Source organism: Anarrhichthys ocellatus, unplaced genomic scaffold (genome assembly GCF_004355925.1).
Source record: "Anarrhichthys ocellatus isolate YVR2014 unplaced genomic scaffold, GSC_Weel_1.0 scaffold6, whole genome shotgun sequence".
Lineage (NCBI taxonomy): Eukaryota > Metazoa > Chordata > Actinopteri > Perciformes > Anarhichadidae > Anarrhichthys > Anarrhichthys ocellatus.
The window spans coordinates 9,354,059-9,373,823 of NW_022280036.1; the positions used below are offsets into that span (position 1 = coordinate 9,354,059).

Sequence of the window (19,765 nt, forward strand, 5' to 3'; positions counted from 1 at the left end):
TGCAAAGAACTGCCTGTTTGTCCACTAAAAATGACAACTAATCTGCCAAATGTTCAATGAAGCTGGGGAATAGTGATAGCAGAGAGAGACAGGAAAAGGCATAGTGTGCTCGCTACACATCTGATCTTCAGAACACAGTGGACCTGTGGAGAATCAATGGCATTGATCACAGCATTGTTGTACAGACCAGGGTGTTTAGGAGGAATCAAGAACTTGACCAATATGCTGCTCGGCTGCCAAAAAACACAGCTTATGCTCTGTAAAAGTTGCTTTCCCAAAGATAGATAAACAGACTGTGTGGAGGAGGCAGCCCCACATCCCTGTTAATCAAATACTCTAATTAAGTGGAGCACTTGTGAATTATGTTGGTGGGTTTTACCATTGGTGGAAAGCTGTCATGGTTCCTTTGGTTTTTGAAAAGATTTGCTGAGCATTACGTTTATGATATGCTCCTTTACAATCTCAATTATTCCCACCTTAAAGCATTTTGTGGCTGATGGACAATAACCCTAAAAATAACGTCTCTTTGATGCTGTGTGTATTTTGTCATCAAAACCTTTTCTTTGGGATGAGGTTTCACTACATCCACACAAAGTGCCTGAGTTCATGCAAGGGGAAATGAGAGCTCTGAAAATTAAATTAAATAACAGTGGGGATATGGGGGAAGTCAGAGGCTTGTGAAGGTAGTTGTCATTCATCCGTGCAGTCTGTCAGGGAGTAAGTACCAAAGCACTGACGCTTAATCCAGGAAGTGCAAAACTGCAGAAATTTTACACCTACTCTCTCAGCAATTCACTGCTCTAACTGGTTCACGGTTCACTTTTTTTCTTCAACTCTAAGCTTACTGAGATAAGAAGGAATGCCTTGCCCCTGCTGTTAATCAATCGTCCAGTGTAAGAAGAAATTTGATCTATAAATTGTCCTCAATAAAACACAGCCAAGTGACAGCGACTGAAGGCATGAGAGTGTTAGTAGAAGTGTTTCAGGCAGCTGATAAAGACCTGCAGCAAGCACAACACACAGGGGAAGCTTTAGTGAGTTACTAGTTACTGGACCGGATATCTAGGATTCTCTTCTTCTGTCTCATTGCCATGTTGCTGGACCAGTTAACCTAAGTCACAAATGTCTAAAAATAGTTGACGCTATGAAGCAGAATTTCGAAAGCGAGACCACAACTCAACCGTGTCACTTCCTGCATTACCCATAAATACCCGCCTAAACCACTGCTCCAGTTCCTCTCTTGTATTCTGCGCCCTTCCCTCCCTCCCACCCTGTTCTTCTCATCCTTTCCTCCACGAAGGGTCCTGAGGGGGTTCGTCATTCCCGGCTGCTAACGCGGATTCCCTGACAAAGCTCTCCACAACTCCCTCGGCTAAGCGGATGAGCTACAAGCGTTTAGGCCTCCCATATCATTCATGTTTTTTCTTTAATACACCGTTAAACGCATCACATTGATATTGTGGTCCTTGATAGTGAATGTATAGAGTAAAAAATGAGACTGTCCTCTCAAGAGAAACGATTGTTTCAGAAAGTGTCCCATGTGACAAAGCCCTGGGTCAATTTATGATGAATTCAGAGACTATGGCACTTTGTTGTTTTCTCAACTTCCCAGACAAAGCGTTTTTTGGATTTGCTACCGCACTTATTCTCACCTATGACTGGCTTCTTCTACATGGCAACGGTGGCCAAGGCTCGTGGGTATGGAAGTATTTAGAGCCATGCGCCATGCCAAAGTGATGGACAAAACATGATTTGTCTAAAACAAAGCTGAAATAATTAAAACTGGTCATTTCCTAAACCTATACGCGTATTAACACATTTGGAACAGCCCAAATGGAGAAAGAAAGCTGAGCATACAATGTGCTGATGATTGGTAACTAATCTCTTAGGTATACTGATAAAAAACACACACTGAAGAGCGGGACCAAAATTTATCTCCACCAGGTGTTCAAAAACAGATTTGGGGAGATTTAACTCACTGCCAATAACACAAGTCAGCCAACTCTCTCTGACCATTTGTCTCTGTCTCTCAACCCTTCTTAAATCTAATTGTGGGTATTCGTGTGTGTGTGTAGAATATAGTACAAAATCGTGCACTATCGCGTAGTGGCAGTAACAGCACATTAACATTTATAGCATCTACATCACAGTGGGTAAAGAGAAATTGTGTATTCTGGCCTCCAGATTAATTAAAATGGGACTCGGACCCCTTCACTCCCATCAGGGCATTTTGTGCTTGCAAAACACTGAAACGGGATCAACATGACGGTGGTGTACTGATGAAGGGACAATGGCATTATGGCATTAACTCATAATCTCATAATCAGTCCCAGCAGAAGCTTTGACTTTGTCCACACTGGGCAAATATTTAATGGGCCAACATAACCATTATTAAGTTCCTAATGGACTCTAAACTGTTTCTGTGCATCACCCACTCCTCCCCAGATAATTTATGACTGTTAGTATGATAAATCAGAATTAGTGTTGCAGAAAAGGGTTCACTTCAGTCAAAGTGGCCCAGTTTAATTAAATACATGCTTTTGGGATTAATCAAACAAACATGTTAACACCAGGAATTTCATAAAGACAAATTTCTATAAAGCGTCTAGTTTTACAACCCAGCTATCACAGTCATTGTCACAGTGAGATCAATTAATAGAGGGATATAAAAGTAAACCACAGTTCCATTATCTAACCTTTTATTTCTAATGTTACATAGCAAATGTCTTTCAAGTTTCTGTATCATAAAGTTGTGCAAGTGAATTATGAGGGAAAATCTATTTAGCTATTTCCTGCACTCAGCTGGTCTCCTTCAAAAAATCGAAAGGACACAAGCCACACAGCACACGTGGCATGCTGGGAAATTTTGCCTCTATAGTTTCAGTCGATGACGCCACACGATACCGACTGCAGAAAAACACGTCAGATCCCTCTACAACTGAAACCCCTTTCTCACTTATGAACAGGATGTGGTTATCACTGCTGATGTGTGCGAGGTCAAGCCGTTCTCACTCCCAAGGCGTCAAGTAACGCAGCTTGGTTAGTGCTCCGTGGTGTCTGACACCGATGCACAGTTAGAATATGTACACCCCTCCCCTACGAGCAGCCCAACTGACCTAGTTTAATTCAAATTCAAACTAAACATGGCTTCAGTGCAAGAGACCGCTGTTTGTTTCCCCTGCGAAACTAATATCAAACATTGTTATTTCGTCAAACCTTTGTGTCGTATCTCACTTAAATTAACCACGCTCTTTTCCTAAACTTAACCAAGTGGTTTTGATGCCTTAATCTAACTTCCTGTGGAGATGGAAGTATATTTTGAAAAGACAAGAAACAAGTTTTTATTGACACACTATCACTGGGACATGCAAAACTGACGCTGGAGGGGTACGAAGATCATCATAGTTTTAAACTTATTGCCAACTGCTTATTGCCTGACCAACTTCAAATTATTTGACACTTTGGTGTGAGAATATGTTGGCGAGTTAACAGGGGAAGGACCAAAAGGCAGATAGTGCAGGCAAAAAAAAATCGAATTGTCAGTGATTCATTGAAGAAATCAACTGTCGCTACAGACAGACTGGCGGCAGAGAGACGGACAGGGACAGGTGTAGTCACAGGCCCTGGTACAGGTGACCAGAAAAGGCATGAAAAGGCATGAATCAACAGTGTAGCATTGCAACTTTGATGCATTGTCAGGGTACAAGTGGAAGTGAATTGGTATATTTACTACTGGGCTAATGAGGGAAAATAGGAAGGAGGTGAGCAGGTGGGTGGGGAAGGTCAGGTGACTGGAAGTGGAGGGAAATACGCTACTGAAGGGCAGCAGGGAGTGACTGGAGTCAGACGTGGCTGAGTCAAAGGACATATGGTGGACACATAGAAAATGGCCATGAACAGGTGTGGAGAAGTGGGAATGTGGCTGGAGGGAGGGATAGAGAAGCAGATTGTGACATGTTGAGTCTACTTTGATCCTTGAACACACTATCCACATTATAAAAAACATAATTATAACATTGTCAATACACAGTAAAATGTGCCAAAAGTTGGGTGAAGTATTCATGTTAACTTCAAGGCCCTGCAGTGGGTATTAGGCTGTGCCATCAGAAACCTACTGGGCAGGTGACACTATTCCCTGACGCTGCCTTTAAAACCTTACTCTCACCTGAGCAAAGAGCAAATACTCTGTGGCATGACCTTAGCCTTATGTCTACATTATATGAGGTTAAACTGCCGTGGCTGGCCCAAATGGCTTCATAGGCAACATCGTCTTAATGTTACGGCCCACTCAGTAGCCCAGCTGTCATCGATACAGTCGTACAAATAGTTTTAATGGTTATTGCCACTATTCAAATGCTTTTGAGGATCATTTCAGACTGTGAGAAAAGAAATGCTGACACATTATTTCTTCCAAATCTTTTTTCAAATGTACTTCAATCAGTTTTTTTTTGCAGCAATAACTACTAGCATCTTCAGTGATCGAGTGAGGAACTGTGATTAATCAATCATGTGGCAATTCCACAGAGACATAGTGACAGATGTGTGTCAGTTCTGATAGATGGCACCTCTGTCATGAGTTTGCAGTTAGAGGCAGATACTGTTGGTGGCCATTATAAGAAAATGTCTTGTTTTGAAGTTCCCCTCGCACATCGTTCAGGGACATTAAGGGAAAGATGTTAGCAATGCATTACTCCCACAATGGATGTGCTTGGTGATGACAGACTGCTCTGTCTTGTGGACAGCACAAAATAAATATTAGTCTCCTTCTGGTTATTTTGCTGATGTCCCTCTGATTGATGGTTTTAGAAAGTGCAGCACAGACGACAACTGTCCACCGTTAATCAGACGTTTGACGAAGACAAACTCTGGACCAGAGACTATCTTGCGATGGGATAATACCAGCATCGACACCAATTTGGGCGAGCTGGAAAAAGTCAGGGGGTCAAAAATCCCTTCTTCACCACTGTCGTTCCGTACTTCCAGCGCCCTTGCTCGGACTACACCCATCTTTGAACTCAGACTTCATTTTGATGTCAACTACATATCTGCAAAATGTTTCGTGACCCAAAATCGGGCCAGGACATAAAGTTAGGGAGAAAAGAGGAGGGGCTCTTGGCCCTTCGTCCCCCCTAACTTGGACCACATCCATTTTTGAACTCAACCTTCATTTTTGACACCTATAGTGTAGTTCAGTGACTGCTTCTGGCACGGTTGTGACGGTCTCAGAACCTGGCCATATACTACTTCTGTGGTAGTTTCCGGTACAGTAAGCGTCTGCAGGACCACATTTTGCCATGATGACACAGGCTCACAAGGTGAAAACTATACCAGCGTCTCTCTCACAGCTGATAACAAAGGGACCTAAATACATGCATGTTAATCTATATAAAAACCAATTAAACACTCACTCCTTCTGTCTCTCGCTCTTTCTGTCTTTTCTATCTGCACCTTCTAGTCTTATTCCTCTTATGAAATGATTACCTTTGTTGGGGGCCACCAGTAACACATTCTGTGCCAATTACTTTTAAAAGTCTGACTACAAAGAACATAGCTTATGGCATTTCAATATCTAATCTAATATAGTAACTGCAACTATAAATAATTATGCTCAGCAATTATTCTGGTAACATGAATGAATATAAACAATTAAACAAAAATGGAAAGAGTGTCTGTCTGTATGTATGTCTGTGCATTTTCGTGACAATCGTTCATCTAATCGACTTCACACTTGGCGGATGTATTGCTGAGGACCCACAATACACAGTGGAGGACACACAGTGGAGGATACACAGTGGAGGATACACAGTGGAGGACACACAGTGGAGGATACACAGTGGAGGATACACAGTGGAGGACACAGTGGGGGATACACAGTGGAGGACACACAGTGGAGGACACACAGTGGAGGACACACAGTGGAGGACACAGTGGAGGACACACAGTGGAGGATACACAGTGGAGGACACAGTGGAGGATACACAGTGGAGGACACACAATGGAGGACACACAGTGGAGGATACACAGTGGAGGACACAGTGGAGGATACACAGTGGAGGACACACAGTGGAGGACACACAGTGGAGGACACACAGCGGAGGATACACAGTGGAGGACACAGTGGAGGACACACAGTGGAGGACACAGTGGAGGACACACAGTGGAGGATACACAGTGGAGGACACACAGTGGAGGACACACAATGGAGGACACACAGTGGAGGATACACAGTGGAGGACACACAGTGGAGGACACACAGTGGAGGACACAGTGGAGGATACACAGTGGAGGACACTCAGTGGAGGACACACAGTGGAGGACACACAGTGGAGGACACACAGTGGAGGACACAGTGGAGGACACACAGTGGAGGACACAGTGGAGGACACACAGTGGAGGACACACAGTGGAGGACACACAGTGGAGGATACACAGTGGAGGACACACAGTGGAGGACACACAGTGGAGGATACACAGTGGAGGACACAGTGGAGGACACACAGTGGAGGATACGCAGTGGAGGACACACAGTGTCGAGTGCAAGCTCTTAAGATCTACGGGACATATTTATTAGCAGTGTGTTATGTACAGAGAGGGGAACCCTGTTAACTGTTATTTATATTATGTAGTGTATATTGTATCTATTACTCAAATCGATATACTTATACTGTTCATACACACAAGGCTGCTGGAGTTGCATTACAGGATTTCTTTCGTACAAATACCTGCTTCACTTACAGTATATAGCCTGAAATATTGTAATGTATACTTTTAATTTCTTATTTAACTTGTATTTATTTACTTGTCTGTGTTGCTGTAACATGAGACTTTTCGCCCTGGTGATCAATTAAGTATTGTCTATCTTATTTACCTAGTGTTATGACATTTCTCTACTTCATATTAAAGAGCGTTCAAAAACACAGTCAAGTGATAAAATATATCCTTAGTACAATAAGGACAAAAGGTTGACAAAATATCCTTGGTACAATAAGACAATAGGACAAAAGGTTGATCATACCTATACACAAAAGCTGCCAAAGAGAATGCAGACATAATGTTAATCAAAAAAGGTCAGCAGAACAATGAAGAACCTCTGCCCGTACTCATAATAATGTTCAATTACATTTTAACTGTTATGACCAAGATCAAGCCCCTTCTTTAATAGGCTTTTCCTCTTTACGTGCTTGGATAGAAACTGGGCAGTAGCTCTTCAGTATGAACGAGATCAATAAACAGTAATGTCAGTTTTCAGTGAAGCCGAATCATTTAGAATAGGAAATAGACAATTGCTTTTCAGCCTGTGATCATCTAACCAGTAGAATTTGAGAGTGAACAATTTGGATTAGAGTTCATTCCATTCCATTACAGTCATTTAGCAGAAGCTTTTATCCAAAGCGACCTACAATTCAGATTCTATCACATTCATACACAGTAGGCACAGCTACAGAAGCAATTTTTGGGGTTAAGTGTCTTGCTCAAGGACACATCGACATGTGACTAGCGGAGCCGGAGCCAGGGATCGAACCGCCGAACCTCTGATTGACGGACGGCCCTGCTCTCCACTTAGCGACAGTCGCCCTCAAGTTCAAGTCACATACTGTAACTTCTGGCTTGTTTAACTGTGCAAATTATTTTCAATGTCTTTTGTGTTGCTTTAACTTGCTATTTTATGTGCATAAGTACGTCCACACCAACAAGTATAGCAAAATGCAGTGCACTATGAGTAGCCGGAGGGTGTACTTATAGCGGTCAAAACATTGTGTTGACACTTCTCACCATCAATGGTCACCAGCTTGGCTACATAGCAGAAGATATTCCAGCAGTGGTTGCGGTTGCTCTGATGAACACCGCACTGTACAATAAGTCAAATATATTTATACTGTTGTTTATTGTATGACATCGATTTTTAAGGTGTCTGATTTTTTTATAATTGTCAGAATATAATGCCCAATTACAACTCAAAACATCAACCACATCATAACTCTCTAGAGTTGCAGACCACAGGGACCCAACTAAATGCAGGTATATTCAGGTTCAGTTGATTGAAGTAACCTAAACATGTCAAAATGGTTTGACAAACTCAAGTGTGTCCTCCAGTGGGAAACCTGGGGCAACTTCTCCTCCAGGCTAAAATGAGGAAAGATGCTTTTCCCTTTTCCTGTGCATCTTCCGTTTCTGTCTCTGTGTGACTTTTTTTGAGCCACAGAAGTAACCCCAACGATCTGGGTCCTTTTTATGTCGATAGTTGGCTTTCTTGTTATGTGACTTGATGGCTATTGGTTTTAAATAAACGACTCACACAGTAACAAAGACAGTATTTCAGTCGAACATATTGATTTCTACGAAGGTTAATAATAAAGGCTATTTAACTATTTATGGCTTTGGATTATTCTCATCATTACTCATATGTAGCTGTCGTTAACGGCATCTCATCTCTGAGCCACTGCTATAGGTCACTTTTATGTCTTTGCATTATTTTGGGGAAAGAAAAAGCTAATCAACGTAGAAAAATACACATGAGGTTAACAGGATTGAATGATAGCTACATAGTAAATGAATTCTAAGTCTGAATAGGACTGCTTGCTTTAAAGTTTTGAAAGGGAAATTGAACTCTATATCTTTACCTTTCAGAAAAAGCAAGGCACAAACTACAAGGAAACAGATACTGATAGATATGTGCCTTGCTTTGTTGGTTTGGCAAAAGATACATGCAGGCTGAGCACAAGAGAAAATTAAGTCCATTTATCTCCTGCAGAGACAGTGAGCCACTGGAGGCTGTACATTGGTGCCTCTCTTTGTGGGCTTATTAAAAAACAAAGAAACTGAGTTGCAACACATTAGTTTTTTTAATCTGTTAATTTCTCTTACTGGTAAAAGTTAAACAACAGCAAAAAAAAAACAGCAGCCAGCCCTCTTTCTTCTGTATCATTGCACGAAAGATACTGAATACACAAACATAAAGTCAACAATGAAACCGGCCAGAAAATAACTGTAGGGGGGAAGCATAAATTCATTGAGATGTCTTTTTAAGTGTGACTTGCGGTTTTGATTAAGTTGATCAACTGATTGACTGAAAGAGACTGAAGACTGGACTGTAATCACAGTTATTTTGAGTCACCTCTAATCCTCCTACAGGTTACATCACTGTCTATGTGGCAGTTGTCTACCAACAACATTGAAATCCTTCCTTTCATACTTGAATACTTCTTTCACGCATACTTCACAGATCTCTGTGGCTTTGGTGAGTACAATGCTACAGTAACCAGTAGAAATATGTATAATGCTTAAGCAACCAGTAAACATTATGGCTAACACAATAAAAACAACATCTACATTGTATTCAATTGGAATAATTGGAAAGTGCTTGAATAAAATAAAACTCTGGCATCAGTTGGAATGTCATAGATTTGAACGCAAACTTGAGATCACAAGCAAGAGATTACATTGATTACAAAAAACCAGACCATCAGCCAAAGGCAGTGTTGCTCTTAAAAGACGTCACCGATCAATAGATAACTAACTCAGGAGTTTAGCCACCTTGAACACTGATGCAAGATTAGGAAAGAGTTATCTTAAATGGCATTACTAATCAATAGAAAACCGTCTCCACAGGAAAGTGAGACAATCTTTCAACACAACATGAGGAAACATCACCAATGGCATCACTAATCAATACAAAATCGAATTTAAACACATCTTGAGGTTGTTCTGGGATTCTTCTCATGAGCGTAACTGGCTTTTACTCTTGTAAATACAACTTGGGATCAACAAACATGGAAGATATTGTATTGCAATTTGACCTCACAATCAATACAGCCCATCAGGAGGTGGAGGGACTCAATTAACAATTAACTTTAAAGTATTTTTTCAGACTGACACATGCATCAACCTGTCTAATTATCAAGCCTCTAAAGTTTCCACTCTATCTTATGTTCAATGTTATGCTCTTTTCTAATCGCAAATAAACCTTAAAAGAAGAAACTTTTGTCTTTGGCAGATTTATGCTGAATCACAGATGCACACTGTCCTTTATCTTAAATTGAAAGTCCCATAATAGCATTTTGTCCGTAACAGATGTCATTTTTGGATATGACATCACACACTTATGACCTCTGTAGTTTGGAGTTGACTCACAACATTACTGTTACTTGATGCAGATGTTCAAATCTATCTCTCCTTTAAAAAAAAACATATCACTATCTGTCTAGACAGACTTTGACTGGACTGCAAGGGATCACATATTAAACTAGTTTGTTACTTGTGACTTCATCAGTTCTTCTATTTACTTTTTCTGAGGATATGCATGTTAAGATATACTGTTTTGAAAACATGGGGTCTTTCACTTTCATAATCATGTTAACCAAAAGTATGTTGTCCAAAGTATGAACTCGAAACATTAACCACATTTTACAGTCACATTGAGATGAAATCGAAGATCTTGGTAAGTTATTTTAAACAATACTTGCGTTTTTTCGCTAACAAACGCAGATTTTAGTTACTTACAGTTCTGCAGTAGAGCCTAGGCCAACAGGAAGTTATGGTGAGTCCCAGGGAGGAGCCAGCAGCCATATTAGTAAAATTTGGCCAAATGGTATAAATACGAATAGGTATGCAACATGTCACGTTTGATGACACCAAAACATCCATCCAACCATTATGCGTATGCTTATCCTATTCAGAGTAGGGGGGGCTAGTGGGTGATTCCCTATATACATATATATATTCAGTTGCATCATTATCCATTTTAGACTTTAATGGTAATATTGCCCTTGAAATTCAGATGGCAAGGATACAAATCTTATTTTTTTTCCTTTATTTACAGAAATGGTAATATAAATAGGTTCACAGTATTATTTTGCCACACCACGAGATAATGTCATTTCACCCAAATCTTCAGTTCAATAGGAGGTCACATACACATTTACAGTATTTGAGTGAAAATTATTCATGACAGTTTATGCAGTGAACTCTAATCATGAAACCCAAATATTTAACTGCACCACCAACTCGCTGTTCCTTTAAATTAATCATAATCACTGTGGAAATGTGCACTCCTTTACAATCCTAATGCCGACTCCCACGATTAGCGCAAGAGTGTACACAAGCCCATTTAACTTGGTTAACACATAATTGGTGACATCATCACGGACAAATCAGCAAGGTCTCTAAAGACTCCTTGTTCCCTGCGTCTTGCATTATCCACATCATCCAGCAACACCAAAGCAGCCACTGCATTACACACAGATATTAAACACCAACATGCAAAATGTGTATGAATTATTATTGTGACGTATGCCAGCACCGGGAGAATCTCATAAGGGAAGAGTCAAAAGGGAACAATGGCCTTCTGTGATCCTTGTGTATTATAGTGTCGTTCAGGTTGTTCTGCTTCACTGATTCATGCAGGTGCTGCATTCTCATGGCTCCTATGTTGCTGCCAACATATTGTGGATGACATCATTATCCATCGCAGTTGTTGTCAACATGTTTGACTCATGGCAGTTTAACACCAACAATACAAATGTCTGATCCCGACCTTGCCGCAGGTGCAGTGCGCTAAACGGTTCACAGTCATTTCATTATCTGTTATGTCTCTAAAAATCCACTGCACACATGCTCGGCACCAAATGAAAGACAACACAGTAAGCGACTTGATGGGGAACATAGTGGAGCGTTTAGCAGTTAAATTTTGTTATTATAATATGTATGGCTTTCATTTGATTGCAGAGGCCTGCAGGCTGAACACTATTAACACACTATTCATACACACATATATACATTTGTGTAATAAATGTGTTTGCCCTCTGCCACAAATGTTGTCACAACCCCTGATGAATACATTTTTGCTAAATTGGTGAAATAACACACCAAAGCAGCATTAGATGCACAGATTTGCCAATTTAAACATCATTTCTGTGTGATGCTTTAGTTTGCACAGCTTCTCTTGGTATTGTCAGCGAGGAAATTAGCAAGCTGCTGCACTGAGCAATGACAATGATTATTAGGCATCACAAAGAAGTCAAACAAAAGTAAATATGTCTTAACATCTAACAAAACTCGACAAAGAAGATGGCATGAAATGAGGATTATTTACAAAGTTGTGGATTTCATCTCTAACAGGCGTATTGTCTTATATCCTCAAGAATTATGATGATGATGATTTCTCAAACACAAACCTTCTGCCTGCTTTGTTCCATCAGAAACGGGAGAAGTGGACTAGTGCTTTAAATGCAACTCAGAAAATGTTGTCATGTGAATGTCCAATCCAACTCCCGGGGTGCCCGCTTGGTTTCTATACTAATTACAACCAGGTTCTGTGGCTCTGCTGCATGAAGGTTTAATTTCATATTAGTCAAGGGACACAAGGGGAGATGGAGAAGAGTGGGAGGTTTTGTCAGCGGGACAGGCCCACAGTCGAAGTTGTGCAGTTACGGAAGGAAGTTCATGAAGCAACAAAGGAGCACTGCTGTGAGAGTAAAGAGCAGTCAAGCTGGCCATCTAGACACTCTAGAGCCTAATTAAATAACTATATCTGTGGGTGTCAGAGACTTAGACAGAGGAGACTGGGACTGAGGCACAAAGTCACAGCGTGTCCTGCAGTCCGAGAAGCTTGTTCATTCTTCTGCGGTAGTCCCACTTCCAGCGGAGAAGAGACCCTTAGAGACCCTCCTTGTAACACTGAACATTGCTACATGTCAGTGTAAAAAAACTGTGTCCCACTTGAAACGTGTCTGCCGTACATTTTGAAATTAAATGAAAAATGGTATGGTGATACATATTAACAGATACACAGACAGTTTGACTGTCTGCTGGTTGCATATGATCGATGTAGGGAATTTGCAAGCACATTATACTATTTATATACATGTTATATTTGTTATATATGTTATATTTTTGAGTGAAATGTCTTGAGTATCAGATGGATTGCCATGAAATGATGTCCTGCTCCATCATCAGTTCCAAATCAAATTTTGTGAATGACCAAATACCTCCAAAACGAATGACATTCCCATTAGCCTCAGCTCAATTATTTGTTTAGTTACTTCACATATTTAGTATGCTTCAACACTAAACTATGATGGTTCATGTCGTAAGCATACTTGTTAAAAATCAGTATGTTAGCGTTGTCATTGCAACCATATTAGCACGCTGATGTTAGCATTTATCTCAAAAGCACCGCTGAGCCAAAGTACAGCCTCACAGAGCTGCTAGCATGACCGAAAACTCTTAAGTCTTGTTTTTAATATCTTCCAATATTATGTTGAGGACACGTATTTAAAAACCCATGTCATGGCAACGCTCATAATAAATGCTGATAGTGAGTTTTTTTTTTGTTTTCTCTCAAGCAGTGACAATGACGAAGTTGAATCACAAAATGAATGTGAAAATTGAAAGGTGTGTGTGAGAGAGCAGAGAAAGGATGTGAATGGAGTGCATGAGGGAGCAGGAGAGTGAGACAGCAAGTGAGACACAATGCAAGGCTGTGATATGACATTGCTTGATGGGGCTAAATGGTCCCGGAAGGTCATTTTAACTCAACTAAAAATCACAAATACAGTCCCCTCTGTTGAGCCATGTCTGCTCTTCTTCCTCAGCATTGTGTGTGCGTGAGTCTTGATTCTAGATGACTCATACATGTTTCAATAGACTAGCTTCCAGCTGTCTGAATGCAAATAACAGAATAATGTAATGCTCGCAATGTATAGCAAATCTTCCTTATTGTAATGTGCTGCATTTCTGCTCGCCAAAAGTAGACAGTAAAGTATTTTCTATTCTATTCAAATTATATTCTATATGTGACACAATGCACTCCGCAATGGGCTTGTCACAAAAGCCTCATTTATTATTAGAGATGTATTCTCAACTTTATTCTTCAAAGTGTGTTTGTATATATATATATATATACATATATATATATATACTGTATATATATATATATATATATATATATATATATATATATATATATATACATTACATTACATTACATTACCGTCATTTAGCAGACGCTTTCATCCAAAGCGACTTACAATTCAGATTCTATCACAATTCGACACCGTAGGCACAGCTACAGGAGCACATGTGTGTGCTGTACAGTAAATGTACAAAGTAACAGGGAGATAGCTAGCATGTGAGAGACACCATCAGAGGAGCTAGCCGGAAGCATTTCAAAGGTATGTGCTGCTCCCCCGGGGGAAGGAGGAGACAGCTAATTACGACTGAGATTTCCCATTTTCCATCTCTTATTAGTCATTTCCTCATTACAGGCAGGCAATAGGCAACCAGCCACTGAAAATAAAACCAATGAATCCTCCGTCTTCCCTTTTACAGTGCTTCGAGCTAGACGTCCAAGGCATACCAGTGTTAGGGAAGCCCAGCAGTGTTTAAAGGCATTAAAGGTGACCTGATAACATGGAGGCAATGAGCTGATTTCACTAAACAACAGCACCGTGTCCCAGTGTGCAAATGTTCTGTTGATTTCATTGCCAGTGAATGTTAAGCGGTGGTGAGTGTTTTTTTAATTGTGACCATAAATCAGTCGGTTGGGCACAAAAGGGGTTATTGGGGAGTGAGCGAGAGGAAGTGTCTATGTTGAACACAAAGCTCACCTGGAGGCTCGTAGCCCCGCTAGACATTTAGTGGCCTTGCGAAGGGAAGCAGCCATCACAATCAAAGCCTCATCTTTTTCATAATAATGTGCGAACGGCCTCCTCCCAGAGACCTCAACACGTCCTGGATCTTTGTCCCTGAATCTGACAAAAATGAAGGTCTATGTCTCCCCACAAGTAGGTGTCGCCATGGAAACAACCGTTATTCAGTGCTCTCAACAATAGCAGTTAAATGAAACGAGCTGTCTGATAGAATTAAAGAGTAGGCTCAGACCCTCTTCCCATGTAATAGGTACTCACAGCAGCCACAGCATAACCCCATATATACATGTATACATGAGAGCATAACCAGCATTTCATCAAGCACATCAATATCTTGTTCTTATTTCTATTAATCCGTCCTGTACAGCGGTGAGCAATGAGAAAATGTGACATGAGTGAATAGGATCAAAGGAAACTGGATGACAAAAGCAGACAGGTGTGATGGACAATTTGTGAAACTCAAAAAAAATCAAAAACGTCATTTAATATGTTAAGAAGTAACAGAGACAGTTTCAGTTAAATTATGAGATTTATTTACTTAACTGCAAGCATGAAGTACAAGAACAGAGGTTTGTGTAAAAGTAGGCTTGCGTATAAGCACATCATAAGACCCAAAGGAATGACTGAACAGCACAGCTTAACAATAAAAGTAAGCATGCAAAAAATCCCTTTCTTCCTTTCGAAGAAATCAAATATTTACTATTGATGCATGGGTTGCTTCTTCCCCACACGGCCTGCAGTTATACCAGTTGCATATTATGGTTATGGGCTGTTAACCTTGTCCTGATTAGTAGTGGATGGGAGAAAGAGAGAGATAGAAAGAGTGTCTATGAGAAATTTCAAATCCATCAGTGTGGTGTAAAACCTACGACTTGTTAATTTTGTCGGACAATGGTGCAAGTATAGATAAGGGGAAATAAGCAGCTCAGTTAATTCTTCCCAGCTTTTTTTAATCCGCAGTGCACGATGGCCACATGAACTGTGCTCTTAATGTCTCCAGCATTTCAGCTCGCTGCTGTTGCACCACTGTGGTACAAATGAGGGTTTCCCATTAAAACATGAATGTTTGTTTTTTTGTTTGTTTTTTGTAAAAACATTTAAGACACCCAAATACTGTGCACTTGGGTCCAGCTAGCTCTTGCACACAAGCACACAATGATAGACATTTTATACTTCATAGATGATTAATTGCATTGAAACTTCTCACTTAATGAAAAATAGAAAGAGTTAAAAATAACTTTCAAAACAGGTCTGAAGAGTTATTTGTTTGGGGCTAATCTGGTGAGGCATTAAAGACCCATGCTGTTTAACATGTACTACCATAGGACATCTACATTTTGTAATTCAGGTAACCCCAGAAGAGCATGAAACATTTGAATGGCTTATTGTATTCATGTTTCAACACAAACTATTATTAACTATTGTGTTAGTTGTTTGATAACAAAATAAAATTATTTAAAAATACTTTTAAAGGAATACAATTTTGAATTTTCTCAGGTCAATTGTAAAATCACATCTTAAATGTTAAGAGAACAGGCTAATGAACCATTTAAGCTGGTGCAGCTCGTAACTTCAGGCAAAGTAACAATACATGGACACAGGTAATAGGGGAAAAAGAAGTGCAGATGCATTTTAGATAATATGTGAACTATAGTTTGCTCTCAAGGAACAGAAATATTGGCTGATATCTGCACATCCTGACTTATTTAATCAGAATAGATACAGACACTAAAGGTTTGTGGGTAAGCAAAAACCTGGTTAAATGTTTTAGTTTTTTAGGATAGTTATCATTTGAGATTGGTATCTTTTTGCTGAAACGTTTTATGTTGTAAGTCTTTTAAAAACCAAGAATTATTTTTAAGGATGTTTGTTTTTTAAAAGACCTGTATTTACACATCTTTGTGTATTTACACAAAGATGTGTAAATACAAAAAACTAATAATTCCCCATACAGGAAGAACAAGGTCTCTCAATAAATAACCTTTTCACCTATAACTCCAACCTACGACTCATCGTGAGACCAAAATCCCTCCAGGATGATTCACAGTCCAGTGACAGATTATGGCTCAGAATCTATAGGCCTGCTGAATCAATAGGGCTCCTCCTGTGATCCACAGTGACAGAATAATCCTCAATAGGTGATCTTCAAAGGAATTCAGAGAGCAGCCAACAGCAGAGCTGGCGGTGTTTAGGTGCATTCATGAAAAGTCAATAGTCTGTATCTGGGGACGAATGGTGAAGCTCTAGAGTACAAATCAAAGTCAGATTAATATATTTAGCTTGGGGGGGTGGATATGTGTATGTGGCTGTAAAGACTAGATATTCTTCCTATGCATTTAATGGCTTTTGGCCAATTGAATTAGTCGTCATTCAGCGTCATTCAGGGCACAAATATATCATGTCAGATAAATGCAAAAGCCCAAAGTAAATATACAAAGTATAGAGGTGTTACCAGAAGAGGCATAAAATCGACCAATGCCAAACCAAACAGTATTGGAGTTATTACTGTATTGTGAACGGTAAGGAATTGAACATTATAGCATTTATGTGTCTGATGCTCTTCAGTTAGGCTTCTGGTAGGGTAACAATTTGTTAGGTTTTTCATAAAATCTTCCAGTTTTAAGGAATATATTATGCTTTCTTTCTAAAAGATCCACATTTGACTTCTTTAACAGTTTGCATATGCAATCCAACACCAAGGGACAGGCAAGAAAATGATCCATCACACTAAATAATTTGCTTAGCTCTGATAGAGACTTTGTGGGATTTATATTTAATTCTTATCTCTAAAGGTTTGCTCTTATAGATGCTTGATAATAAATTGACCAGTCATCTAGTTTTGAGGTGAAATCTATTTGCTTGATAAAGCTAAGAAAACATTTCAAGGTAAGTGAAGGTTGTATCTTCTTGAATATGATGAAGATTGTAAAGCTCAATAGAAAAACAGAAAATTCAAATGCAGCCTCTCAAGTAAACAGGGGTCGTTGCAGGCAAGAGCTTCTTAGAAATGAAAATAATAGATTCAGTTTGTTCTGGAGATGCACATTGATGAGAAAACCCTTAATAATTATTGTATGGTACGAAACATTGCAATGATCACTGAGGAATTTTGGTAATAATTATAAATGTTTCATATTTTTAATATTCTGATATAAATGTAAGTGATATAACACGTGTTTTACAGCACTCACTGATCGGTTTTGTGCTTTCATTGGATTTAAACTGTGCTCGTGAATCCCTTATGAAACATTGAGTAGAATTATATTGCATATAAAAAGCAGCTGAAAGGAAAACATAATGAAACGCACTGCAGAAACGTGAAGAATGCTACCTGTGTGTCGGCTGGCTCAGGGATGACAACAATAACAAATAATTTAGATTTTCACAGTTCATACCATAGCCACCTGACAAAAGACCAAAAATGGGGTGCTGTTGTTCATCTTCTCTCGGAGGAAAATGTTATTCGGGCTTTGTTCGACAACCCAAACACATATCCTACTTTAACTTGCCAGCTGATGACCTGACTGTATTTTCTGTCTTGCTATGATTTATTAGCTCCCTGTTGTAACTGAAAGAAGCATAAAGAGCTCAAGCTATAGCAAATATATCACATTGCAGAAGTTATGTCACTTGCAGTTTCACAGATGTACGAGGGGAACAAGTCTGAAGCGGTGACACGTCAGAATTAAACAAAGACTTTTCCACTGCTGCGGTTTCCTCAACTGGTTTTAAGAAGGCCTAATTACTGGGTGATTAGCTAATTACTTTATATAGAATACACTAACTTGGCAACTTGCACCTGCTAACTGCCAAACACAGTCAGCATTGCCTGCTTTCATATTTGCTAGGTATTAGGGGTGGCTCATGTTTCATGCTGTTGCAGACAGGACATTTGGGGGTTTGTTGAGTGCTTGCGCACTTTGAAACAGAGCTTCCATTTTTAGCAATCGATTATACTGTAGCTAATTCATGATTTGCCACTAGTCCGTTCCAATTTCAATGTCTGAAATTGTAACCTGTGTGTGTCTGAAAATATTGTCTCACTGTAATCCAAAATAAAGCCAATCCTGTAGATGGACAGACTTAGGTACATGAGGGAAGGCCAATGTAATAAAGGGTCTTCACATCTTCAAATTATCTGAAGATGTGACATAAGGGAAAATGTAACAAGAAAGACAGAGGTGCTGAATTTCAAGGCCATTAAGGAATAATAAGCCTTCATCCGATTGATGGATCAGCCCTGAGGGATTGGCCTGCATGCATAAAAATTAGGGAGGAAAAACAACACAAGCCTCCAGGACTCATGATGCTGAAACAGCTGGATGGTCATGGTTTGCACAGCCAGAGAGAAGCGCTGGATCCACACTGAGCAGAGAAATTTAACCTACAGCCTCTGTCGTACTGTCCTTGTGTAAACACTTTGATAGGTGTGAAGAATGAAATAAATGACAAACAACACATTTAGAAAGATTTTCTCTCCAGTCCTCCAAAATCGCAATGCATGCGTCTTTTCTCCCTCTCAGTTTGCTGGACTGATGCTGTGGTCAAAGCTTGGTCCCAAAAGCAGGAAGGATGGTTATTCTGTTGGGGTGGTGGCGACAGGGCTGAGGATGGGGGTCAGTAAGTCCCTCATCGGAATCATCGGGGAGATGGCCTTATGGCTGTAGTACTCCACTACTTGCTTGGGCACCTCCGCCAGAACACATTTGGCCAGGGCTGCAGGGGAAGCCTGCAATAGAGACAGAGAACAGCTGGAGTTGTCAAAACAACTGTTCGATATTGTTTTAATCTGAGATACAGAACATTTTCCAGTGGAGCTTTTAAGTTATTTCTATTCCTGATCAAGGGACAACTGACGGTGTTAGGATTACCTTTTTTGTTTCAAACAAATCAAAAGAGGTATGTCAGTGTCAGATATTGTATTCAAGGGTAACTGTTCTGTTCATGACTCTGAAAAAAGTCCCTTCTACTTTCTTCCTAAGAGCTACATCAAAATATATAATATGTCTTGCAGTGTTTGCATTGCATAGTTTCAGAGTTAATTATTTATTTGTTAAAACCAGTTTGCATTAAGTTCTGTTGTCAAAGCATATTTTAAAAAACGATTTTCAGTACAA

The 19,765-nt window shown here is 39.8% G+C and overlaps 1 protein-coding gene across 8 annotated transcripts in view; it reads right to left on the minus strand.

Annotated features, from left to right (window-relative positions):
- Positions 1-15,158: 15,158 nt before the first annotated feature.
- cpne7 (copine VII) overlaps positions 15,159-19,765 on the minus strand; it is a 28,368-nt gene continuing 23,761 nt past the window's right edge. For all 8 annotated transcript variants that reach the window (XM_031846234.1, XM_031846228.1, XM_031846229.1 and 5 more), the window contains one exon: positions 15,159-19,377. In XM_031846234.1, coding sequence (XP_031702094.1) covers positions 19,225-19,377 — 153 coding nt within the window. In that variant the 3' untranslated portion in view covers positions 15,159-19,224. The remainder of the gene's footprint in view (positions 19,378-19,765) is intronic.